Source organism: Solanum tuberosum, unplaced genomic scaffold, assembly GCF_000226075.1.
Source record: "Solanum tuberosum cultivar DM 1-3 516 R44 unplaced genomic scaffold, SolTub_3.0 scf00039, whole genome shotgun sequence".
Lineage (NCBI taxonomy): Eukaryota > Viridiplantae > Streptophyta > Magnoliopsida > Solanales > Solanaceae > Solanum > Solanum tuberosum.
The window spans coordinates 2,110,879-2,138,454 of record NW_006238968.1 but is presented as its reverse complement, the minus strand read 5'-3'; the positions used below and the strand labels follow the sequence as shown (position 1 = coordinate 2,138,454).

General features: G+C 32.7%; 2 protein-coding genes and 2 non-coding genes across 6 annotated transcripts; 1 reads left to right on the top strand and 3 right to left on the bottom strand.

Moving 5' to 3' along the window:
- The first annotated feature begins 6,427 nt into the window (after positions 1–6,427).
- Positions 6,428–7,711, top strand: LOC102592758 (GATA transcription factor 5-like). Its single transcript, XM_006343319.2, has 3 exons — positions 6,428–6,543; positions 6,638–6,898; positions 6,983–7,711. Exons 1-3 carry the CDS (start codon positions 6,445–6,447, stop codon positions 7,565–7,567), a joined length of 945 nt encoding a protein of 314 aa, XP_006343381.2. The 5' UTR covers positions 6,428–6,444; the 3' UTR covers positions 7,568–7,711.
- Positions 7,712–8,666: 955 nt separating this feature from the next.
- MIR1886C (microRNA MIR1886c) lies at positions 8,667–8,736 on the bottom strand. Its single transcript, NR_130361.1, has one exon. It is a non-coding gene; the product is annotated as a microRNA MIR1886c (primary transcript).
- An 8,462-nt stretch (positions 8,737–17,198) lies between these two features.
- On the bottom strand, positions 17,199–17,271 carry TRNAK-CUU (transfer RNA lysine (anticodon CUU)). Its single transcript has one exon. It is a non-coding gene; the product is annotated as a tRNA-Lys (tRNA).
- A 551-nt stretch (positions 17,272–17,822) lies between these two features.
- LOC102581937 (uncharacterized) lies at positions 17,823–26,668 on the bottom strand. 3 transcript variants are annotated; one of them, XM_015306870.1, is made up of 6 exons: positions 26,271–26,668; positions 24,126–24,295; positions 23,636–23,699; positions 18,661–18,730; positions 18,433–18,569; positions 17,823–18,105 (listed from the first exon to the last, which is right to left on the bottom strand). In XM_015306870.1, the coding sequence occupies exons 1-5, from the start codon at positions 26,536–26,538 to the stop codon at positions 18,458–18,460; spliced, it is 684 nt and encodes a 227-aa protein (XP_015162356.1). In that variant the 5' UTR covers positions 26,539–26,668; the 3' UTR covers positions 17,823–18,105; positions 18,433–18,457. The 3 variants fall into 3 exon arrangements, with proteins under 3 accessions (XP_015162356.1, XP_006343428.1, XP_015162357.1); XM_006343366.2 differs by lacking the exon at positions 17,823–18,105 and having other exon boundaries at positions 18,154–18,569; XM_015306871.1 differs by lacking the exons at positions 17,823–18,105; positions 18,433–18,569; positions 18,661–18,730 and adding an exon at positions 18,746–22,918.
- Between the last annotated feature and the right edge of the window lie 908 nt (positions 26,669–27,576).

Here is a 27,576-nt window from a genome sequence, read left to right as displayed (position 1 = left end):
ATCTGGGTGAGTGTTTTCCAAATGGTAGCAGAGGTTGTCAAACCAACAAGGGAAGGAAGGAGGCTTGGACTGACTGAAGCAAGTAGCCAAGATGCAAGGGCACTGTCTTGTTGCTCATAGGTAAGGAACTCAGGATTTGGGAACTCTTGGCCATTCTCAACAATGGTGGTTGGAGGAACAATGAAGGAGTCATTCAAAAGGTAGTGGAGATTGTGACTCCTGATTGTGAGTGAAATTTGTTGTTTCCATAACAGATAGTTGTCTTCATTGAGTTGAAGACTCACCTTCTTAGTGGAGAACAATGGAGATGTAAAAAGAGTTGAAGAAGACCCAAAAGGTGTTGTGTTAGTAGCAGAATCAGTACTAGAGGAAGAAGGCATGTTGAAATATCAAGAAAAAGATCAAAAGTGAAGGAGTAAAAGAAGAATCAAAGGTAAAATGGGAAACTTGCAGCAGAGTAAAGAAAAAGGTTGCAGCAGAGTAATGAAAAAAAAACTTACAGCAGAGTAATGATAAAAGCTTGCAACAGAGTAATAGGAAAACCCTAAGAGACTGATGGGTTAAAAGTTTGTCTGCTAGACAAAAGGCGCTGATACCATTTTAGTCTAATTAAAGTGGACAAAAACAAATATGGCAGCATAAGAATATCCTTTCTTATTCCTTTATGAGTATTACAGTGGGTGCTATATATAGCACTTAGAGTAGCCACGTGTCTTAACATGAGAGGAGAATGCAAATACAATGACAGCTGTATAGTATAATGGATAAAAACAAACAAAACTATGTCGTTTTATGAAATAGAAACAACTACTAATCTACTATCTCTAATAATTTGCCCAATTCTCTTTTGCCTTTCTCTCTTTCTCGCTTCATACAAACACAAATTATACAAAATACAATATATAATTTGTTTGTATAAAGCAAGAGAGAGATTTTTATACAAATCTATCTGTATAAAAAAATACAGTTACATATACATATACAAATTTATATTTAAATACATATAATACACCTATACATATACGACTGAAAATCACAACAAAAAAACATATACTTATACAACTTATAGCCAAGTCAGTTTCTTATTTGTATACAGATTCCAAATATATACTTATATTGTATTATATCATACATAATACGTGTAAATAACTCTCCACAAGTAAATAAAACTCAAATGATACCAAATTACGCATTCAGTATATCAAAATTAGTTTAGATTTTTCAATGGAAAGTTAAGTCCATGGTGGGATGGGAGGTGGAAAATATGTTTTTCTTAAATTATGCTTAAATCAAACATTATCCTATAAAATATAAAAAATGAAGTAATAAAATGTTGCCAAATATCTATTGTGAAATATGGTTCTTTATTCCAATAAAAATATTTACCAATCGTACGGGTAGAGTTGTCAAAAAAGGCAATCCCAGCTCCATCCGGCCCAAGCCTCATATGTAAAAAAATTGATGGGATAGGGCGGGTCGACCCTTCATTTGGAAGCGCCTGAAAATGTTCAATCCAATTCAACCCTAGAAGAGTCGCTTGCTGGGGCAGGCTAGCCCTTCTTTTTTTCATTTTTTTTCTTTTTAAAGTTAAAATTCTATAACATTAAGAAAATGAGAAGATTTTCAAATCAAATATATGACAAATAATGGTGTTGTTTCAATAACACTAGCAAAAAATCTAGTGTGATTAACATGTATCTAGGATTCTAGATATGCGAGATACATGTATCTGGTATGATGCATCTCAGATACACGAGCGAGATAAGAGAGTGGAGAGCGAGATGGGAGGGAGGCGAGGGCGCGGGATTTGTCTATGTATCTTAGATACACGCAAATCCACTTGGGTATAGCGTATCTAGAACAAATTACACCTAATTTTGAATCCATGTATCCAAAGATTACATGTATATGGACGTACCAAAATCTAATGAAACTCGTACTATTATTACTTAGCATGCATCTAAGTAATTAACTCATACACTAGTGAAATTTCTTTAAGTTACCCTTAAATAAATAGCTTTGGCCCATGAGCCGACCCTGATCCGACTCCAATCAAGCCTCAAGAGCCAAGAACTTATATGAGTTGGGCTTATAAGCCCTACCTTTAAATGAGCTTGAAAAATCCTATCACAATCCTACTCTAATAACGGGTTAGATTGGAGCGGCCCCATGAAATAAGTTCATTTTGACGGCTTTACGTACAAGTTTAATTTTTTAGTAAAAAATATACATATTTTAAATGAAAAATATTTAAAAAATTTCATTTTCTGCCAAGAGAAGAACACTCTTTTCATATTGGTAGATTTTATTGATGTCCTTGATTTCATCTGTCAAAAAAAGTACACATTTATTTGCTTCGTCCGTACAGTTTAAAGAAATCAGTTATCATTGTGTTAAGTTTTTTTGTATTAGTACTTTTTAAAAAAATTGTTAATTGATAAGTAATTTTTAGTATTTCATGTGATATGTTTGAGATTAAAACATATTTTGATATCATGTCATATATTTTTAGTTTTTTTGAATCAATAATTTATTAAAAAACAATCATTTTATCCTATGAAGGTAGGGATAAAGTCTACGCATATCACATGATAAACTTATGAATTATATTAATATGTTGTATATATCTTAGGATGTATATTATGTCATATAGGTTAGATATGTTTATTTGTTCAATTTTACATAAATTTGTGCACATTTTAAGTAGGAGGGTCAATGTGCGATTAAAGTCCTGATTCCTTGCTTTTTTGACAACTGTAAAATAATTGCTACACATAAATATCAGTTTAAACGAAATTATATCATGCCCATTCGATCAAAAGCGGAGCTAAGTGGGTTCATGGGTTCAGACGAACTAGTAGCTTTTCCGTAGACTCTATAGAAAATTAAATAAATATATATGTATATTAACTTGTAAATTCATTTACAAAATTGATTGATGCTTAATAGTAAAGATGGGGTATATAAATGCTTTTCACACTAGTGTTATGGCTTCAAACCCCACAATATCAACAAAAGTTTCTTTTTTTTGTAAAGGAAGCATGTTTTGCAATATTTTTCTGTTCTATCCTAAAATTTAGAAGTTAAAACCCTAAACTCTTAATTTGGACTCCGTTTCTAATATGATTAATATCCTGATTCCTTAATTTTTTTTTTGGTGGCTAATATAAAACGAGTGCTAAACATAAATATCAGTTGAGACGAAATTGTATTAAGCCAATAAATTTTGATAGTGTTGTCACATGAAAGCAGTTAAAGTAGGCTACTTTCACATGAAATTAGGCATCATGTCCCAAAAGAGGAACACAAAGAACCAGTTGGATTTGAGAAGAAAGAATCATTTCAGTAACTAAACAAGGAGACAAAAAAGCTGTTGCCAAGTCATATTGATTTCTAATTCCTATATCTATTTTTAGGGAAAATAATAAGTAGTAAAAAAAAAATTGTACATGATGTTTAGGGTAGATATACAATAATTTTTAAAATATATTTTTGAATAGTTTTGAATTTTCAAATTTATTCAGAGTGAGTACTTTTAATTTCGATTGCATATTTAACAAACTCTATTTGTTACATTTGATGAGAATTGTGAAAAGTGTTAGTAGGATATGTTTTTAGAGTCTGATATAACTTTTTTGAAGTTTAAATATAACTAATAGAGGTTTTTAAAATAAACATATAAAAATTATACCGTACCATACCATATAAATGAGTAAAATATAACATAAATTGTAAAAGCTAATTCCAAATGTTAGCCCTTAGTAACTTAAGAAATTTCTTCTTTTCAAAGTTTCCCTTAAATATAACAAACAACGATTGTATTTCTATTTTTTTTTTCTCAAAAAAAAAAAGTACCCCACAAATCCCCTTGACCTAGTCCCTTAAGGACCGACCCGCTAGGCGGGATGTGTAGTGGACTAGCGCGGTCCCCCTTATCTTGGTCTCCTAAATCACCCTACTAAGGCGGACCGAAATCGGTTCACTAGCTTGTGACCACCCCAATCTCCTCCACTTGACAACCATGACTTTTATTTTTTTTTAAAACGTCAACACTATCCTCTAACCCAAGTTATAGCCCCATAATTTTGAATAAGCGAATTCAAATCAGGATTTAGATAATTTCAAAAGTTATCTAGTGTACTAAAAATATCTAATTAATACTATTAGGAAATGATATATTAATAGAAATTATATTAAAATGAATATGTTGTAATTTTATTAATGTAGTAATTACTTATGAGTGTTAGATTGGTAAGGAAGGGAGTTTGTGAATATTTGGTGGAAAATTAAGTAAAAAACCAAAAATATATAAATGAAAGGATTTATATGACTCATGATTGTGTTTGTTGAATAATTTGAAGTGTGGTAAAACTCACATAATTAGTGCAAAGATATGGACCCAATCTCATTATAAGAAATAAAGATGTGGTGCGATAGTTGAGATTTATGCGTTCTTAATGAGAAGTTTCGAGTTTAATCTTTGTGAATGAAAAAAGATTGGGTTGGGAGCACATATGCCCCTCAGAAATGAGCCGTACTAAGTATAATACGAAGTAGTTAGAATTTTGAAACGAATACCCAATACCAAATAATAATAATAATTACACCTTTGTTTCCTTTCATAACGAATTGAAACAAATATGAATGATATAATTGATTATAATTACTTTGAGATTTAGATATTTTTTTGTTATTATTCAAAGTAGTCAATTTTTCAAAATGATTTTCTTAGTCTTGATTTGTCTGACATTAAGTTACATTCATGTGGTCAAAGGTCAAATCATAATATCTCAGAGATCAAATTTCAATAATTCATTGTTCCATTTAGAATTTAATTCAAATTCTTAAATCAATAATAGAGATAAGATTGTGAATTTATTTCTAAACGGGGTAATGAATCATTGAAATTTGAACTTTGAGATGTTGTGATTTTAAATTTTGAAATGTTTCAATTTTTCATCATTTATGAATTCTCAACACTTGGATAACAACCATGAAAATGAGTTATAGTGAAATCAGTCAATAATAATTAAGTCATACTGGATTGTTTATAAGCAATTTTTTGAGGGGGGACTCTTTTATACGAGTCTTACATATATTATTACACGTAAATACTATATAGGACGTAAATTATTATGTAGGATGCCACATGATGTGTGTGTCTATTTGTTGAACTTTATATAAGTTTAAGTGTCTATTTGTACACAACTAAAATTGAAGAGTATAAATATAAAATGATACTAAATTAAAAAACATATTTATATATTATGCTTAAAACGTTTCATGCACTATTTTATTTTTAAATAATATGAGTACAAGAACTATTGTTTACATCGAGTTATTTGATGCAATTACATATATAAAAATTACATCGTGTGTATGTACATCTCCAACTTGCCTAATTAAGAAGATTTTCAAGTAAAAAAAATAACAATAAAAATACTTCTAGTCAAATAAATGAAAAGAACAATATTTCTGAGTCAAATTTAATATGTTGAAGATATTTTTGACCATTTTTCATAAAATTAAATTATCACAATATCAAGGAAGAATTAAGGATCGTTTGATGTAATGGATAAGAAAAATAATTTAGGATAAATTTTTAGTATCACTCAATTCTTTGTTTGGTTATAAAGTGTGAGATAACTTATTGTAGGATTAATAATTATGATTGAGATAAGTTATTCAAACTTATGAGTAAATACTAATTTGGAAATAACTTATCTTTGGGATAAAAATATAAAATAATAAAAATATCCCTTTAAACCTTCTTTTATACATCACTTTTACATACATGTATATTCAAATCATTTTTAATATCATTTATAATAACATTCGCAATCTTCACTACTCATTATTTTTATGATTATATACATTTTAATTAAAAACTACACTATATAAATATAATTTTTATTCATGAATATATTATATGTTCAATTTATTTGAATAATTTTTATATTTATTTATATTTTGATTTTTCTTAAAATGTTCATTCCATTATAAAATTACATATTTTAATTAAATAGTCTTTTAATCACTTGAAAATTTGTACTTCTATTTTATGAAGATAACTTTAATATTTTACGATATATGAGTTATATGTACTTAAATAAAGTGACATCAACAGCAAAATTTCTTTTACTTTAACAAACTTAAGATGAATTTTTTTATTTTTAAGCTGAATAAAATAGATATTTTATATTAAAAAACACACCACATAATTATGAGAATAAAAATATTTAAACTAAATAAAATATAAAAAGCTTATAACAAACAACTTATTATTAAAAACTATGTCACACATATTATTTGAAAATAATCTTAACATAACTAATCCGATCATATAACTTATTTAGTATAACATTTTTTATTTCAATTAATTTTAATATAACTTGTCTTCGAACCAAACGAGTCCCAGTAATAAATATTTTAAAGAAGAAAACAATGATATCTCCTTACAAATTTCACCGTCTCTCTCACACTCCTATCTCCCATTCAATGCTTTACCGAACAGCTCCACACTACTCTTCTTCTCCTCTGCAGGTACTTCTTCTTCCCCAATTTCCCCTGTTTTTCATCAATTTTTCAACCCATTTTACGTAACGCTTTTCGGTTTATGTTTTTGGGTGTTCAACAGGGGATGGACAGCTTCGAAAAGGCATTGAAAACCAGCTATTTCAGGCCTGAAATCGCCATGAAAATGACCCACCACCAGTCCTCTGTCGATGATTTTTTAGTTGATAACCTTCTTGACCTCGCCAATGGCTTTGCTGAAGACGAAATTGAGCAATTAAACGAACACCCAAATGGATTTAACACCCAAAAACCTTGCTCTGTTTCACCCCAGAAGAAAATGGAACCTGAAAATGGATATTTTGGTTGTGAACTCAGTTTTCCGGTAAAAACAAATTGTTCCGATTACGCTTTTTTGTTATTTTTTTTTTTAATTTTGAGAAATGGTATAAAAGGGTTTTGTTTATAGGAAAATGGGTTGGATAATCTCGAATGGCTATCTCAGTTTGTTGAAGAAGATTCGTATTCTGGGTATTCGTTGATCGGAAAACTACCGGTGAAGAAGAACCAGTCAGTGACGGAAAACCCGGTTCAGGTGAATTCATGTTTCACAGCTCCGGTTCAAACAAAGCCCAGAACTAAACGTGGGAGAATCGGCGGTCGAGTTTGGTCTTTCACCGGTTCTTCCACTTCCTCTGCTTCTTCCTCCACTACAACGACGACAGCTGAGTCAATCGTACGGTTTCCAGCACCGGTGAATAAGCGGAGGAAGATGACGGCGGAGAAGCCGGTCCAACCGCGGCGGTGCAGCCATTGCGGTGTTCAGAAAACACCTCAGTGGCGGACCGGTCCAATGGGTGCAAAAACGCTTTGTAATGCATGTGGGGTCCGGTTTAAATCCGGTCGGCTGTTGCCGGAGTATCGTCCGGCTTGTAGTCCGACGTTTTCGAGTGAACGACATTCGAACAACCACCGGAAAGTTTTGGAAATGCGGCAGAAAAAGGAGGCGGGAACCGGCGGTGCCCGGTTTGCTCCGCCGGTTCATAGTTTTTGAAGAATTTAGGAGTAGAAATTTTAGAGGCAAAAAAAGACCGAGCCGGAGTGGGTCCGGTTTATTGTGTACATTAATTCGTAGAATCTAAGTTATAGTGTAATGTACTTTTCCATTTCCACCTAAATGAAAAGAAAATTAAATTGGTGAGTTACCTATTATTTTGTTTATTTTTGGTAGAGAAATAGTTAAAAGCCCCTCAAATCTATATTCGAATTTTTAACTATACATTTTAATTTTACGAGAGTCTTATCATCCCTGTAGTATTTAAAACTGAAATTTTTACCTCCCTGAATGCTTAGCTGGCAAAGTGAGTGTATTTCACTCTCTTAGGGCCCGTTTGGCCATGCGATATGATATTATGATATGGAATCATGATATGGTATCATGATATGGAATCATGATATGGAATCATTAGATGAAATTGAAGGTTTGTTTGGACATGCGATATTGAATTTTTGTGTTGTATATTTCTCATAAACATAAAAAGCCCATAAATTATAAAACTATTAAAATAGCCCCAATTGTTTATTCAATCTTATCAAGTAAACAAAAAATTATAAAATCGCATAATAAATTATTACAAAATTATTTGGTTCTCCACTTAAGCAATTGTTTCATCTAACTTTAATTTTAATAAAGAAAATTAGAACATAAATTGTTCATCCACTTAAGTAATTGTTTCATCTAATTTATTTGTCCACTGCATGTTCAATCTAACTTTTCAACCTAACTTTTCACTTCTTATCAATATTTGAGTAATAAATGAAACACCTTTCATGGGCTCTTCAAGATTTTATTACTCCACAATTGTGAGGTGTGAGTTAAAGTGACTATATATTGGTGAGAATGATAAATTTTATGTCGATGAGAATAATAAATTTTATGTCGGTGAGAATAATAAATTTTAAAAAGTAATGATGTGATTATAAATTTTATTTACATATGAAACAAATGGTTAGTAGATATAAATGTGGGGTTGTTTTAACAAAATATAAATTAATGGATCAATTGTTGTATTAAAATATCTCAAATCATGATATGAAATCACATGGTGATTTCATATCATGGTTTTTGGTAGAATATGATATCACCTCTCATGATATGGAATCATGAGATGAAATCAGCGTAAAATCGCATGTCCAAACGCTGATTTCATCTCACGATACCATATCGTGATATGATATCTCATGGCCAAACGCCTACTTAGAAAGAGTCTAAGAGAGTGAGTACAAAAGGCAAATATTAAAATTTTATTTTTAATATCTCTTTTTACAAATATATGTTTTTTTTCTTATTTATTATCTTTCTTCTCCATAGCAACAAAGACCAAATTCCTCCACCATTCACATTTCACCATCTCTAAGCCGTCATTGCCACAACCATTTTCACCGAAGTTATAATTGTTGATTTCACACAAGCTTTTAAACTCTCATATAAAAAACTTCTAAAAACCAATCAAATCAATTAAAAATAAAATGACATGTATTTATATCACCCAAAAAAGGGATTTGGATCAAATTTGAAAAATAAAATCAAATTGAGTTTACATTAAATCCAATTGAACTCCTAAATTAGAATGTTTTCTAATTTATTTATAGATCCTTTAGTTTATTTTTCAGTTTACCCTCTCTCCGTTGCTCGACTGGCCGGTGAAATGCTACCGCAGCCACCACTATCCCCGCCTCCGGCGAAACCCAAACCACCAGCAAAATCCTTTCTCCCTCCCTGCACTGCTCCGAGACCAGCGAACTCCGCTGAACCAAGAAAAACCTCGACAAAGCAATGATATGCACAAATCTTGTTAGTTTGTTTTTCACGTTCTCCGACGAACAAAGCTCGAATATCACTTGACGAGCTCCGCTATCATTGTTCATCTTTGTTCTTCACAATCCAATTTCAGTGGATTTTGGTGTTTAAAGTTATGGTAAAGTTACTTTAGGAATTTGAAGGAAATGGAAGAAGAAGTTACTTTAGGATTTGAAGAAATTGGGAGAGTATAGGAGAAAGGAAATTGAAAAAAAAATTAAATTAATCAAATTTTCACGTGTCAAGCGTGTGAAATTCACATATCAACATAGATGTGATTGTGGCTTTTTAAGGGTGTAATTATTTCAGTTTTAAATAGTTCGGGAGGGTGATAGGACTCCCGTGAAGTTAAAGTGTGTAGTTGGAAATCCAGATATAGATTAGGGAGGCTTTTGACCATTTTCTCTTTTTGGTATATGTTATAGGGAGAAGGCACAAGTACCCTCCTAGACTATGACCGAAATCTCAGAGACACACTTTAACTAAACTAAGGTCCTATTACCTCCCTGAACTCATTTTATATATAATATTGTACACATTTTGGCTTATGTGGCACACCCTGTGACTCCACGCAGTTGAGACGTGTTAGAGATATTTGGATGCCACGTAAGCAAAAAAGGTGTACAAAATTACAAAAAAAATTAGTTCAGGAGGTAATTGGACCTTAGTTTAGTTAAGGTGTGTTTCTGAGATTTGGGTCATAGTCTAGAGAGGTACCTTTACCTTTTCCCTTTTACAAATTTTGAAAGGGATTAAAGCCGATTTAGATTGGTTTAAAAAAAAAGTAACTTTTAAATTTTTTAGAAAGTGCTAAAATAATTTTAAAAATAAGTAGTTATGTGTTAAGATAAAACGGTCACCGTTAAAAAAAGTTATTAATGTATTTGGTAAATAAGTGTTTTTAAACACTTTTTTTTAATGAAAATGTTTAAAATACCCTTAAAACTGTTAACATTATAAAAAAGAAGAGGTTTTGAGATACTCTTTGGGGTGGCGCAGTGATTTGGACTTGAGACTTCCATGTTGGAGGTCTCAAGTTTAAAATTCCTTGCTAGCAAAAGTAAAGAATTTGTTTACCTTCTGAGTCAAGTTCGTCACACCAGAGTTTTACATTATATGCACTCAAAGGGTAGCAACCGCAAATTTCCCTCATCATTGTGCTCATCAACATTCTAAATATACGTTGGATTTTCTTTGTGTGGAGATTCATGATAGAAACCAATGAAGGAGGGTTTATTGGTCATAAATGCTCGTGAAAACTTGCGCCGCAACGGCAAAAGAAGGGAAAGGGGAGATCTTAGGGTTTTATTTCGTAAGGGAAAATTTGAAATAATTAAAAGAATTGAGGATACAAAAGTAATATCATTGGTCAAACTTAAATGACTTTTAAGTTTTAAAAAAATGGAAAATGGTAAAAAAAATATATCCCTAAAGTATGTGAAATAGACCACTTATACCATCCATTACATTTTAGGATAAAAAATATTTCCGCTGTTAGATCAAGAAACCACAAATACCCTCAAGAGTTAACTACCTAAATTTTTAGTGATGTGGCAAGCCACATGGGACTAATCCCTCCACCTAAGCATTGACAACTAGGATTCTCTGCAAAAGAACTTGACCTTTAGCGGCAACAAAGTCCCAAAATATTGTCACTAAAGGTTATGAGTGATTTTTAGTGGCGACTAAGGTTGCAACAACCATTTGCTAGTAAAACCTATTTTTTCAACAAAAAAATATGATAATTAATTTTCAGTTGAAACCTAATTTTCTAAAATAAATAAGTTGCACTATCAATATTAAAAACATCCAATATTATTACGAAAATCATCAAAATTACTTCTCGATTCAAATCTCTTACTACATAATGCATCATACTACATTTTATGCATTTACATATGACATGAAAATAAAACATATAGTGTCTTCAAACTCCTCCTTAATCGATATTGTTTTTGGTTTTTTAAAAACAATAAAGAAAAAAGAAATCAGAATTTAATGTTAAAAACCTTAGTGACGATATTCTGGGATTTTGTGGTAACTGTTGTCGCCGCCAAAGGTCTAGTTCTTTTGTAGTGAATCCTAGTTGGCAACACTTAGGTGGAAGGATTATTCCCACGTGGCTTGCACATCACTAAAAAATTAGGGTGTTAACTCTTGAGGGTATTTATGGTCTCTTAGGATAACGACGGGGGCATTTTTTATCCCAAAATGTAACGAAGGGTATAAGTGGTCTATTTTGCATAGTTCATGGGCATTTTTGACCCTTTTACATAAAAAAAATAGAAGTATGAGGAGTCCTACTTTTGAGAAAATGATCAAAATTGTCCTTTATATTTGAGTTAAGTATCAAAGTAGTCCTAGTCTTTTAACATGAAGCACTAATAGTCCTCCATGTTTCAAGAATTGGTACACTTATAGTACTTTTCCTAACATCTATCTATTTTTTTTAATGAAGCTTTTCTTTGCACGTGAGAAAGCATATGCACGATAACTCTGTTTTCACGTCGCAAACTAGATTTCCTCGTTCTTCTCCGATAACTCTATTTTCACCTTTGCAAACCAGATTTTCCCCTTCTTCTCCATAATATCCATCCCTAATTATCTGTTTTTGTGGATGCAAAACAGTTTTCAACAGCAAAATTGCACAAGAACAGTTGCACTAGATTCACACTTATACAACACTGAGATTGCGCCAAAACAACAGTTGAAAAAACATCAAAACTGCACTAAAATTGCACCAGCAAAGTATCAAAACGGTACCAACATTATACCAAAAAAGTATCACCAGAATCACCCTAAAACAATATCAAAACTGCACAAAAAACAACAGTATAAAAACATCAAAACTGCACCAAAAACAACACAAGAATATCAACAAAAAAAACCGTTGAAGGCACCGAATCAACATGAAAACAACACCAAAACTCCACGACAAAAGCACCAAAACTAAGCCCGAAATTGCACATAAACAGCAGCACCACATTCTCAATAAAACATCACTAGAATTGCATAAAAACCGCACCAGATTCCCACAAAAACTACAACAAACAAATAAAGAAACTAAAAAACGATATCAAAATATAATTTACACTTACAACGTATACGGTGATCTATCTTTTAACTAAAAAATTGATGTATTTAATAATGTGACTCCACTTTGTTTGGGTTTGTTGTGAATCTTCCCCGACCCCGTAAGGATTCATTTCTTCTTCTTGTCCTACTTCTCATTGTTTCATATTTTTCTGCCAAACTTCAACACATTCCAATCTAACCTGGAAGCACAATACATATATTTTATGTTAGTTTAACATAATTAAATGATGAAACAATACAATATGATGTTTTATGAAATAATGCAAATATGATGGAAACTAGATTTTCCCCTTCTTCTCTGATAACTTTGTTTGATACTCAAAGATAAAGAATGATTTTGATTCTTTTCTCCAGTTTAAGCAAATAAGAGTCCAAGTATAGTACCCTCCCAAATATGAGAGCACGATGAATAACCACACAAACATGTGTAGTACCCTCCCAATTAAATTAAATTTAAAATACTTGTGACTAGTATGTTACCAACAACGAGCACACACCCGATGATCACCATAATCTCAGAAATTTATAGCTTTTTCCTCGAGTTTAAATAATCTATGTCGAGGACATTGAAGAAGGCTCGATGAAGACTGTTTGGCATCCATAAAAACAAAGAATTAGGATGGATAATATGAAGAAGAAGGAGAAAGTTGGATTTGCAATGGTGAAAATAGAGTTATCGGAGAAGAAGGGGAAAACTAGCTTGCAACGGTGAAAACAAAGTTATCGTGCATATGTTTTCTCACGTGCAAAGAAAAGCTCCGTTAAAAAAAATAGACAGATGGTAGGAAGAGTACTATAAGTGTACCAATTCTTGAAACATGGAGGACTATTAGTGCTCCATGTTAAAAGACAAGGACTACTTTGATACTTAACTCAAAGATAAAAGACAATTTTGATCCTTTTCTCTCCTACTTTTAGTATCTAACTTATTTTATGTTATTTTAAGTTTATTGTAATCTATTTTTATATTTGTCAAACGCTTCCAAAAGTAAAAAAACGGACTTAAAAATACGTTTGACCAACTTTTAAACCAATCCAAACAGACTTCTATTTTTATGCAGAGATTTAAATTTTAGTTTAAATTAAAGCTATAAGAAAATTTGGATGGTAAATGATATATACAGTGTAATTTCATCAGTTAATTTTGAAAAAAGTAAGATGAACACATTCTACTTTTATCTATATTGGGATACATAATCAAACAACAACAATAAAAATAAAGCCTATATAATTCCACAAATAAAATCTAAAAAAATATAATGGGTACATAAATTTACCTCTATTTTATGAAGATCGAAAGATTATTTTCGAAACATCCTAAACAAAGTACTACTAATAACACCAAAAAAGGGAAAATAACTAAATGAGTGACTTGCAATTGCACGCCAAACTAAGTAAAGTTAAAAGTTTGTTTCTGCTTTTATTCCATGTATTATATTAGACTCGAATTTGATATTTATTCCTATATTATTAAACCTTAATAAATAAAATATTAAACTACTTTGTAACGTTTGCAGCACATATACAACTAACAATAATATAATTATGATCTCATAAGTGCGGATTGTTTTTTTATCTTTATAGGAATAGAACTATTTTTGATAAGCTCTGGCTAAAAAAAAAGTACCTTTGTAATATAATTGAAAGAAACTTGATAACAAAAGTCAAAAAGAACAAAATAAGCCAATGAAGCAATAAATAGTAATGTACTTTGAAGAAAAAGAAAATACATGACTACTAAATATAATATAATAAAATTGTTTTAGTAATGGAATTGTTTTAGTAATATTCGAGGGCATCCATTAACTTTTAGCTCAAAGGCTCTAACTTTAAAAATATAGTTTAGAATCACCTTATGTATACACCCTGACTATTATTAGTTTCATTCCTGGAATTATTTAAAAACACTTATCAACTTAATTAATAGAAATTAAATACATCATCGATCTTGTAACATGAGTGAAATACACCTTTAATTTCTCGCTAAATTTAAAGGTGTTTTCAATACTTTTCTCGGCTTTTTATTAAGAGTTGCATCCCCTTACAAGAGTTTGAGACTACTTGTTATGTAATGTGACAAATCGGGGATATGCTCTAAGTCTAGTTAGTCAAGTAGAGAGCTGTTTTAAGACTGTTAATAGTTTGAGGACGAAACTAATAATTCACGCCTAATTTAAATGTATTTTCAACACTTCTCTCTTTTATTCAATATTAAGTGTGTGTCTGATAGAAAATATGTAATTTTCTTGCAATCAAAAACAAAAAATTGCATTTTCCTAATAAAAATATTTTGCCAAAACAACTTTCTTCACTTAATTTTTTTTTTCTGTTAGATCATTTGAAATACTTTCTAAAAATATAATTGTTAGCAAGAATGTATGAAATTACACTCAATGACTTTCAAAATGGATGATCTTTAATTTTTGATTCCGCTTGTTCCATAAAAATTCAAAATTCAAATTTTCGCCCTCCTTTAAAATCAAATTTTTATACCCCTCATAGAAATTTGCATAAATTCAAAGAATATTTCATAATGATGACACTCTCATCAAAATGACAATGACATATCAAATTCGAAACTTGTTGACTTGATAATTTTGGAATTTGAATTTCAAACTCGTTTTTACCTCCAAATTTCAAACTCAATATGGGGAAAAATTAAGTAAATATATTTTATCTATAATTATGTTTTCCCTATTTTTATTAATGCTCTTACTTTTATCTATTTTCTCTAGCTTCAGGTGAGTCACTTTGAATGTAGATATTCCCAAAGTGAATTCCTCATTATTACGAGTGAATTTGGGAATATCTACATTCAAAGTGACTCATTATTAGAATAAAATTTTGTTATTTGGAGGAATTAAGACTTATGAGAGTTGACATGTTCATTGGCATCAATATTATGAGCTTGATTATAAATTTGAGTGAATTTTTGGGTCTAGACTAGACACATAGTAATGAGTGTTGTTAGTTTTGAAATCTTATTGTGATTATTTATTTGAATAGATTGTATTGATTTGGAAGTCCAACGAAAGAGGAATGCTTAAGTCCCAGAGTAATTGCTCGATTGTTTGAGACAAGTGGATTTCTCAACCCTTGTTAAGTGTATAGAATCCTGTATTTCCTCGTGGTATGTGTTGGGGAGTAATGAGACTTGGTGATGGGTTGACTTGTCCATATTTAATAATTTCTAATGATGAAAAAAGGGTAATAAAAGGCAATGTGATTAATTATTGGTGTGTGATGTGTTGAGAATGATTTGAAAGACTTATTGATTCATTGTTGATGTTGTATCACGATTGTGTTGTTGTGAATTGTGCATTGTTATGAAAATAGTCATCTCCTCATTATTTGTGTGAACATGTCATTTGCATTGGTTCTGAGACATGGTTGTGATAAATATTATGTGAATTGAGTAAGAAAAAGGAATTAAAGAGGATGTACCATTTCGAAGGACGTGTCAGCGCCGCGACGGATATTTTGATTTGAGGGACGTGTCGTATGCCACGATGGATTTATTATCGAGGGAAGTGTCGCACGCCGCGACAGATTCTATTATAGAGGGACGTGTCGCACACCGCGATGGATGCATGGATAGATATGTCTCTCATGGGTCCCGGACTGAGAGACAACGGGTGTGTATCGTTAGGTCAGACATGCATCACTATACTTGACATTGCATTGCATATCTATATCATTTGTGAACTTGTGAGTGTCTTTTGTGTAACTTGTGAATTATGAACTTGATCTCCTGTGTTGCCAATATGCTATGTTGGAGTGTTGTTATTGAGCTATGTTCTAGCAAATAGTAGTGAACTATTAGGTTGGGCTGATTTTATGCAGGTTGTAATTGTGGGTTCGGTTGGAGTGGTAGGAGTATCCGTATTCTATATTCTTACCTTGTGTTTTGGAGTTCCCTTGCTGAGTACCGTGTATTGGTACTCACCCCTTGCTTCTACATTTGTGTAGGTTAAAAGCTCAGATCTTCATGATGCTCTCTCTTATCTTATTGTCTGAGGCTTCCTATGGAGATTTGTGAGGTAGTTGATTGTCATCTCAGCAGACCTTTTCACTCCTATTTATGATCTTGTTCTACTTTAGAGACAACATCATTTGAGACAGGTTTATTTCTTTCACATCTATTGTAATACATTAGAGGTTTGTGCACGTGACAACCAGGTTTTGGGGATTTAGCTAAGTTGACTTATTATCCGCATTATAAATTATTATTCAATTTTTAGTTAGAGTTTATTTCCGCATTATTTTATAGTATTGAACATTTATTCTCGTTTTACTTCCGCATTCACCGTATTAGTTGGGTTTTAGGCTGACTTGTTTTGGTGGGATAAGATGAGTGTCATCACGTCCATTTTTGGATCGTGACAGTAAATCCGCCCCTAGTTTGATGTGATTGTGTCGTGAACTCCATTCATAACTATCGCCATTGTCCACCATTATCAATTACCATCATTATTATTGCGTACCATTATAAATTACAATCATTCACCATCTTCAACTACCACCATCATTACTCATATAAATGAAGATATGTTTCCTCATTGAAGTAGTTTTGTAATTTACCTTGCATCCTAATCTTTGTAATTAACTTTGTATATATTTTGTTAAGTGAAAAGAAAAATAGCATAATTAAAGTATAATGCCTATTTTAAGGAAAAACTTAAACAAATAAATAATGTAGATCAATCAAACATTGGTGCAAAAACAATATCGCCCACCGTGGGGCTCGAACCCACGACCACAAGGTTAAGAGCCTTGCGCTCTACCAACTGAGCTAGACGGGCATTTATTTGAAAATTTCTTATCAGGTTAAATAAACACGTAAACAAAATCTATGAAGGATAAATTTGACCCTTATAACCCTTTCCACTTAATTAGAAAAAGATTTAAACTCGTAATGTGCATCTAATTGACACGTTGCTTGATTCACTCTTATTCCAAGATCAATCTTCTACTCATTCGTTGTTTTGCTTATCATTTCCGAGCAAGTGATGAGCCATCATGTATTTACCTTGTATTTGTGTTAAAAGATCCATTTTCACACGTCGCTTGATTCACTCTTATTCCAAGATCAATCTTCTACTCATTCGTTGTTTTGCTTATCATTTCCGAGCAAGTGATGAGCCATCATGTATTTACCTTGTATTTGTGTTAAAAGATCCATTTTCACACGTCGCTTGATTCACTCTTATTCCAAGATCAATCTTCTACTCATTCGTTGTTTTGGTTATCATTTCCGAGCAAGTGACGAGCCATCATTGTATTTACCTTGTATTTGTGTTAAAAGATTCATTTCGATTTCAACACGTATATACATAACGTCATAATAACCCAATAAGCAAAAGAGATTGTGCAAGAACCTTGTATAGAGATATTTATTTTTGTTAGTATTGAGCTAGATTTAGATGCTCAAGTCGAATTTGGAGCATTCCGAAAACTTGTCAAGTGACTTGAGTTTTCCTTTTCAGGTTGCCCTTTCCAATATGTGAAATGTGGAAATGAAGCTCCGAAGCAAGAGCTAGCCTTCAAATGAGGGCGTAGTCCAGCTCCTATAAACTTAAAATCCAGAATCCGCATCTTGTCTATTGTCTAGAACACCCACGCGAACAATATCACAGCTGTAACAAATGGTTCGAGCAAAAACAAATTATCAATACACAGAATCATGACTGACCTAAATGAATGCCTTGCATTACTAGTAACAAACAAACCACCTGGTTCGATGTACATAATATTATACAGGTTACCTTGGCATCATATATATGCCTCTGTAGCTATGAATTTTAATTGACAGAACAAATATCAATACGGATTTCATACACACGTTACAATTTCCCCATTACCAGCTAAGATCGCGTATTTCAGATATCAAAATGACGAGGGCAACAAAAGAAGCTACTCCATATATTATTTGACGGAGCTACTTTCAGCCATGTGATCTTTACCTGTTTCTAACTCCACGCCAGAGTTCTATTTTGGTCGTCGATAGAAAATGTCATCAACACCTTCTTTTATTCGGTTTCCCACTTTCTGCAAGTTCTTGGCAACCCCCAACGCAACCAAATTTGCGTTCCTGGTGAACCTGTATTTTCAAGGAATCAAAGTACATGAGTGTTGTTATCAAGCACTTCACTTCCAGCAGAGTTCATATCAAGAGTTTTAAGAATGCTTGCCTGGTGAGAAACTCATTACCAGTTGAGTGAGTTGGCTTATGTGATCGAGGCTGCGATACTCCATGACCGTCTAAAAGAACAAAAATCATAAATTAGAAAAAAATGTTTCAGTAAGAGCTCTGAGTTAAATAGCATATTAAATTACGAGCAACTAAAAACTACATTCACCATTTAAGCGTTGTGATTTACAAAATTCTTTCCAAACTATGCTAATAAAATCAAAATGAATTTAAAAGGACAATCAGCACTTGAGCCTTTTTACATGTGTGTGTGAGTGATAAATATAAATATAGAGAGAAAAACAAAGAGGTGAAATAATCGAAGCCAACCAAAGCAATAAGATACCTAATTTCGTACAACATTTTTTCAATGCATTTGCTAGTTGTAATTTAGCAAAACATTGTCTATAGATTCACTAAGGTGCAAAGCTAAAACAAGTAAGTTCTACAGGCGAACCAAAACCTTTGAAGTTCCAATCAGGCAATAAGCTTCTATATTCTGTTTTGGCAACACGTTCAAATAACAAATACTCACTCAATTTCAATTTGTTTTGTCTTACACTTCCCTTTTTAGTATGTTTAAAAAAAAAATGTCTCTTTTCTAATTTGACAACTCTTTAATTTCAACGTTCCACATGGCATGTTTAAGACCACAGAATTAAAAGGCATTTTGATACATTAAATATATCTTTAGTTTAAAACAACAAGATTCAAAAATCTTCCTTTCTTTCTTAAACTCCGGGTCAAGTCAAACTAAGACAAATAAATCGAAACAGAATACATTTTGAATGTCAACATGTACAGTTCTACAGATTGAAATTTTAAAGTTCTCCTTTCAGGACTTCTCCCAACGAAATAGTTTATTTGGTATTGTTCTCTTCTGTTTGATCGTCATCTCTTCAAGATAAAAGGATTCTAGAGAAGAAAAACAGTGGGTGCACTTTTAAGAATTGAACACTACATCTTTTACCCTAGAGGGGGCCATAAACATGACATATCATAATTGTTTAACTTTGCTTGTTATGTCCCCTGAAGTACCTTAAAGCCCAGGATCCAAGGATGTTAATCTGAGTAGTGAATGGAATCCACATAACAAAACTGAAATCTGGGTTTCTAGTAGAAGCTGAAGCTAAACAAGAATAACGGGCCTCTTTTTAATTCTTTTGAGGGGCGCGTATGTTTTGATTGCCCTTTGTAAACTTCTGTTTACCCCTAAAACCTAAGTCAACCAATCATGCAAAGTTTTGAAGTTTTGTTATTTTAGATGAAGTGAATATGTATTTCCCAAGTGATTATCTTCTAGCATTACAAAAACCAAATACCATTCCCACTAACCAAAATCCAATGGTCAGGTTGCTAACTTGATCTTCCAAAATGTATTTAAGAAGAAAAATTATTGTTTGTCTTAAATCTATTTCCCAGCTTTTTGCTTGTTGCAGTTGATGGAGTCACCATTGACGAGGGAGAGAGAAAAGAAATGAGGAGAGAGGAGATCAGGTTTAGATTTTGGGTAAAAGACAGTACTTAAAGTCCCTCTTATTAATATGTTTTTGTTGTGTTGTTAAGGACATTTGAGAAAAAGCAAAAATGGTTACAAAGCTAAACTGCTACAACTATAATATATTAGTTCTCTAACTAGTGTAAAATCTATCTCCAACTAGTAGGTATTATCACCGATATGAATCATTTTCTGCCATTGTATCCCATCTTTAGCAAAGTCTGCATTGATTCCAAGGATTAGTAGACCTTCCGAAACCACTTCCTTCCAATTGATTTTAGGTCTACCCCTTAACACCTTCACTCACCAAAGTCTCACACCTCAAGCCAGTGCATTTGTAGGTCGACACAGGACATGACCAAACCATCTCAAGTGACCTCTCATTTTATCCTCGAAGTGGTCATTTTGAATCTTGTATGACGGCACATTCATCTTAGCAACCACATGTCTGCAGCACTCATCTTGAGAACATGTTGGGCTTTAGGGGCTCAACATTCGCTACCATATAACATTGTCAATCTTAAAGTTGCTCTATAGACCTTATCTTTCACTTTGGTAGGCATCCTTTCATCACAGAACACCCTGATAGTACTTTATCTCAACCATCTAATTTTAATCCCAAGTAACATATTCATCTATCAGTCCATTCTCTTGAAAAATGAGCCTAGATATATTAAATATTTGCATTTTGGTACCACAATCCCGTCTAATCTCACCTTCGCTCTTCTCATATTGATTAAACTTGTAGTGCATGCCTTCCGTCTTCTACTTATCCTGAAACCCTTGCTCTTTAAGGTGCTTCCACAGTTTAAGCTTTTGGTTGACATTCTCACTAGTTTCATTAATTAATACAATATCATCAATAAATAAATACACCATAGGACCTCATCTTGTATTGTGTTGGTTAGCTCATTCATAATTAGGCTAAACAAGTAGGAGCTCAACGCTAACCCACTATTATGAGAAACTTCTTCGCATCTCCTGCTAATGTTTTTAAGCTACTGATGACTCTTTCATACATGTTCTTTATGGAATTTATATGTTTAATATGAATTCTTTTCTTTTCCATCACCCACCAAAGGACTTTCATGGTACTCTTATCATATATGTTTTCTCTAGGTCAATGAACAACATGTTAGATCTTTCTTCCTTTAAATTTCCATCAATCTTCCCTTCATTGTAGATCTACATGGCATAAATCCAAACTAGTTCTATGCCACTCTTGTCGTGTTCCTAAATTTAGTCTCTATCACTCTTTCCAAAGTTCCATCATATGACTCATGAATTAAGTGGCACAACTTTGCATATCTCATTTGTTCATATAAATTGGAATCAGAGTACTATTCCTCCACTCCTAGGCATCCTATCACTTGGTATAGCACTGAATATCTTGGTGAGTCATTCTAATCCAACCTCTCTAAGATACTTCTAAACCTTTATAGGTATACTATCTGGACCACAAGTCTTTCCTCATACTTTTCATGTCATTTTTACCTCTGTTGGCCTAATTCTACGAGTGTAGCTAAAGTTTCAATTGTACACAGACATGTGGAGGTCTTAAATGTTATTCTCTTGGTTCGAGTTGAACAATTGATCAAAATAGCCTCTCTATCTCCTCTTCTTGATCTCGTCATCTCCCGTCAAAACTTGTTGTAAATCATCTTTCATATACTTCAACCGATTTAAACCCTCAACTTAAATCGTCTTTAATACACTTCACCTGACTTAAATCCTTACCCTTCTAATCTCTCAATCGTGCTAGTTAAAATATTTCTTTCTCCCCTTCTCATGTCTCTAGCTCTTGGTCCAAGTCATCAAGAGCTTGCCATTGGGCTTTTACTAATAGCCTTCTCAGGTTCTCTTTTAGCTCTCTTGTATTCTTCAAAGGCTTCTTTGTCTTCTGCTTTTGGCAACTTCATGTAACACTATCTTTTGGCTTTAATAACTCTTTGTACCTCCCTATTCCACCACTAGGATTCCTGTGATGGAGATCCTAAACCTTTAGACACACCTAACACTTCCCTTGCTACTTTTCTAATCAACCTAACATTTCCTTCCACAGGATGTCTATGTCCCCCTCTAAGTCCCAAGCTCCCTCTTCTCATAGTTTTTCTCGAAAGGCTAACTGACAGCGCCCTTTAATGTCCACCACCCAGTTCGCAGTTGTTTACAAGTCATCTTTCTCATTCCACTCTTAAGCTTTACATCTAAGACTACTAACCTATGTTGAGTGGTCATTGTTTCTCATGGAATAATCATATAGTAAAATAGTCCTTACATGTACTTCTCTCTCATCTTCTAGTAAGGATAAAGACCATTTAACTATGATTAACCCCCACTCTTATATGTTATTACATGAGAATTTATCTCTTTAAAATATGTATATCACTAAACTCATGGTAATATACAAAATACCTTCAACAACACATAACTCATAGATAATGCTCCAAGCCATTACTTTGATCAGCATTCAGAATGGATCAAGGATTCGAACTTTATGAGTTCTGTAATCTGTATTCTAAAACAGCGATTTCAAGTGTTAGTAACTGGGTTCTAAATTTATTTTGTACATATTTAGTAGATTTCATAATGCAAATACAAACTCCGGGCCAAAGCTATTGGATTCTACCGAATCCATATGTTAAATGCCGCTGTCAGCAAAATATGATGGTTTCAGATGTTTAAGAAACTCATAACAATACATTAAGCAGATGTATTGTAATTATATCCTGACAGATCCACTCATTGCAATTACTGATTCCTGCAAAGCATGGAAATATAAGCCAGAGAGATTGTTGATGGTGTTCAAGAAGCTCGAAAAGTATTGGTAAGTTTGAGAAGAACAGTAGCGGCCAAACAGTAGCTGGACATCTCTTCACAAAAACAGTAGTTCTGCAAAGGGCATATTGTTTTGCCTCTGTCCTGAATATAAAGGCTATGCGAAAACCTCAAAAGGTGAAACAAGCCACTCAATTCTTGGTATAAAACATTGTAACTCGAGACCTGCTAGCTGGGTGTAAACTGCTTCAACATGGACTCCTAGCCAAAAATATAGGTACTTGGGAGTAACAATGCAGAGGAGAAAATATTCTTAGAAACAAATAGGGAAGTACAATTCTAATATTGATCAAAGATATTAATGAATTCTTTTTAATTTAACATTTTCTAAAAATATTTCTCGGGAAGATACCTACAAAAGACCAAAAGAATTTCCTAATGCATCACTAAAAGCAAGAATTACATAGGAAATGCAGTAGCTAAACATGGACCAACTTTCACTAAGATATTTAGGAATTCGTTAAACGTCCCAATCATGAAAAATCTATTACCAGAATTAAGATATTTAGGAAATTTTTAATCAAGCAATACTCTTCAACTGCGAAAAAAATTCACATGTCCATCTGAACATCAAAGACCTAAAACAATACAGTGAAGACCTCTTTCGGCATTGAATTCTGAAATAATGAAAGAAAGTCACCTTCTCTCTTACGAGCATGGCCAGGAGCTGCCTCAACTGAACTAACCTTTCTATCCACCAAGACCTGTGCCAGTGCACACTTACGTTAGTTGAGCAAGAAAGTTGTGGAATAACAAACAATTAGGATATAAAAAACAACGGGCATTTGATGCATATTATCTTCTGAGATATACTCTCTTTTACAGACACAAGTTAACTTCACATTACAAAAAGTGATCAATAAAGCTGACAGGTCAGTCACATAGTATGTATAACTCATTTCACATGAGATATCAAAGTATTACACCTCAAATGGGAATAAATTGCTCTGCAGATTAGAAGCCTATGCACGATTTGCTTCTGATCTCAATAAAACCACTCACCATCAGTACAAACTATTTATCCTCAAAATATCATATTCATCTTCTCAGAATAAAAAATTTATCCTCAAAACATCATAACAAGGAACAAGCAATGAAGGAATAAAAGAGATAAGAAAGCAAATGTGAACCTCAAGGCCAGCACAGACCGGCAATTCTGTTTGAACCCCTTGCCCATCAGCTGACCGAGCTTTCTGATCCAGGTAAACGGAGTAACCAATACAAGCATATCTAAAATCTGTAAGGTTCCTACCCTCCTTAGAAGCTTGCATCTCAGATTTCCCAACAATATATTGAGGTACTAGTTATCAAAACAAAAAAAACGAGTCTCAGAAACTAGCTAATTAAGTAGGTAAGTTTTAGAAAGCAACAATTAAGCAGCAAAAAGAAAGCATGTGATGATTGAAGAGATAACATTGAGGGAGATGCTCTCAACTATTAAGTATGTAAAGTCACATGTTCTGATTTCATGCTTTACTAAACTATGCCTTTTACTGATAACAGTCGTATCGGGAGCAACTAGCACACACCTCAGTTATCCCACCGAGTACATGTTACATCCACCCCCACAGGTACCGATTAACTCTAGCCCACCATGACTTAGGCAAATAGAAAGAAATCACCTAGTGTGTTTTTCTCTACTAGAATTTAAACACTGGTCTCCAATGTTTTCGCTCACTTTGTTGACCGCTATAGGAAATACCCTTGGGTGTTGCAATGCATACTTTTGTCAAAGGACTACCCATAAAACAATACATACTTCTTTCAAAGGGTAACCTACAAAAACAAGCAATCAAGACAATGTTAAGAGTTTCTCTTGTCCAAATACAGCAAAAGTAACAAGCATTACAAACAATATAAAGAGAACCTGCAAGATCCAATCGGCAAGTTGAAATTCATAGTCTGACTGTAAGGTGTTTGGACAATATTTGGTTGAAGTTTAAAAAGGAGGAGGTTGAAGTTTAAAAAAAAAAGAAGTTGAAGTTGAAAGAGTATATGGAAGTCCCAAATCATACAAGAAAGTATTTGGAAGTCAGATATGTTTGTACATGGATTCCACTAGAGTTAAAAATGAACTTTTGTGAGTTAAAACCATTATTTCACTTGAAATACTCGTCAGATTCATTTTTCAACTACAAGTTCTTTGTTTCAAGTTGAAGCTGAAATAATGGATCAAATTGTAAATCAAACATTGATTTGCAAATAATATTTCAAATTGAAATTGGAATAACGAAAAATTCCCTCTGTCCTAATTTATGTGATGCACTTACCTTTCAAGTTTCTCCCCAATAAATGATACATTTTTATATTTAGAAACATTTTAACTTCAAAGTTTCAATTTTACTTTTAAAGAGATGATTTATAGCCACAAAAACATTTATGACTTGTTTTAGACCATAAGTTTCAAAAGTCTTTATTTGTTTTTTATAACTCTATGCCAGTCAAAGTGCATCACATAAATTGGGACAAAGGGAGGAGTTATAAAAAATCTTTGTCCCAATTTATGTGATGCACTTTGACTAGAGTTATAAAAAATCTTTGTTACCTTCTCAACAAAAAATATGCATTGCCAAAGGGATATATCAGAAATTCTCACCACAAATCTCACATGTCCATTCATGAATAATTTTAAATGTTTAGAAAGTCCTAATCTAAAATAAAGAAGTAGCCAACTAAATGAACTTGAACCACAAATAATTATCAGAAAAAAGCATGATCAAATAACGGAATTTTGTTGTAGCATGCGAATTATTCAATCAACTACCCTCAAGTCCAAACTGGTGGGAATAATCTATATGAATACTCCATTTTCTGTTCCTTTCTATTTGAACTCATTTTACTCCAACACTCAATATTTCTTCTTATAAGACAAATAAGAGATTTAGTCAGTAATACTCACACTTATTGCTACACCAACATAGAAATCTGCTAGACTCCTGGCAGATCATTATGCGTGTGCAACGTGCAAGCGCACCATTGAGACTATTGCCACATTGAGAAAATACAAGGCAAAGAACACCCATATTTAAGCAGCACATTTTCAGAAAATGAGTCCAAGGATCAAAATTTTGAGCAAACTAAGCTCCCGTTTAGCCATAGATTTTGAAGTTGAAACTTGAAAATTTGAGTTTTTGAAGTTGTGATTTTTGGAATTTAAAGTTGTGCTTGGACTTGAAATTTTTTTGAGATATGATCAAATTCCATGGCCAAACAGATATTTGGAACGCTAGCTATATCAAACAACTAAATGAACACCAAAAAATGGACAAGTTTACCTTGAGGAAAAGAACGGCCAAGTCCGAGGCATAGAGGATTTCGTGAATCAGATATATAAGCAGACGAGTAATATAGACATCCTTTGCATGATTTTCCTTTCTTCTTCAATGAAGATGATGAGGTCACAGATGAAGATGATGAACTTTTCTCTTCGCCTACACCTCCAGCTTCTGCCGGATTATTCACACTTTTATTATTGCTGATACGGCAGTGATCGGCGGAGTTTCTCTCTTTGCTGGTGGCAATTGTGTTCTCCGTTTCCGTCATTCCTTTCTACTCCGTCGCCGATTTATCGTCTCTACTTCGCCGGAAAAGCGAGTGGAAAATGTATTCTATTGGGATTGAAACATTCCCAGCGATGGGGCGGGGCGGGGCGAATATCGGAAATGAATTGCGGGGCGGGAAAAAAACGGATATTATATGTTAATCCTATTACACCTAAATTGTATCATTAGTAAATTTCATATCTCAACTATTTATCGTGTTAGAAGATTAAAAAAAAAAAGGTGAGATCGATATATATATTATTTTAGAAAGCCTTCACGCGCACAAAATGGTGTGAAGATCAAATATTTTTTCATGTCAGGCAAGGATATCCACGAGACCCATCAATTTAAAGTGTCCATCTATTTATTACATCTTACGTAACTTTTTGTTTTTGAACAAATAGACACAAACGGATTCAGCTCCTCTCTATTTTATCCAAGTTCTTGCTTGGATGTGAAACACATGGCATAGATAAAAATCAATGGCTAAGATTTAATTGATTAAAATAATATTCTAATTATGATTTAAATAATTAATATTTCATAAGAAAAATAATAATACCATAATCATAAGTCATAAATCATAACAATATAATATCTTGTCCATAAATATATTATAAAACTGTTCTCTTTTCTAAAAAAAAAATTCCTATGAGTATCTATCTTCCGTTTTTTTTTTAAAAAAAAAGAGCAAGTCTTAGAAAGCAACTTTGAACTTTCTCTTTGAAATTAGTTTACATATAATTAATAGAAAAAATACTCGCCGGGAAAAAATAATTAGAAAAAGAGAAATTATTTTATAATATATTTATGGAGAAAAACAGAAGATAATACTAGTAAGAAAAAAAAAAATTATGGACAAGATATTATATTGTTATGACTTATGATTATGGTATTATTATTTTTCTTATGAAATATTAATTATCTAAATCATAATTAGAATATTATTTTAATCAATTAAATCTTAGCCATTGATTTTTATCTGTGCCATGTGTCTCACATCCAAGCAAGAACTTGGGGAACATGAAGAAGAGCCGAA

What these genes read in the sequence shown, in the direction of transcription:
- LOC102592758 (XM_006343319.2), top strand. Translation starts at nt 6,445, where the DNA reads ATGATATCTCCTTACAAATTTCACCGTCTCTCTCACACTCCTATCTCC. An exon ending in ACTCTTCTTCTCCTCTGCAG is followed by an intron (nt 6,544 to 6,637) that starts GTACTTCTTCTT and finishes GGTGTTCAACAG; the next exon opens with GGGATGGACAGCTTCGAAAA. An exon ending in GTTGTGAACTCAGTTTTCCG is followed by an intron (nt 6,899 to 6,982) that starts GTAAAAACAAAT and finishes TTTTGTTTATAG; the next exon opens with GAAAATGGGTTGGATAATCT.
- LOC102581937 (XM_015306870.1), bottom strand. Translation starts at nt 26,538, where the DNA reads ATGACGGAAACGGAGAACACAATTGCCACCAGCAAAGAGAGAAACTCC. An exon ending in TGGCCGTTCTTTTCCTCAAG is followed by an intron (nt 24,296 to 26,270) that starts GTAAACTTGTCC and finishes TTTGATAACTAG; the next exon opens with TACCTCAATATATTGTTGGG. An exon ending in GGTAATGAGTTTCTCACCAG is followed by an intron (nt 18,570 to 18,660) that starts GCAAGCATTCTT and finishes TTGAAAATACAG; the next exon opens with GTTCACCAGGAACGCAAATT.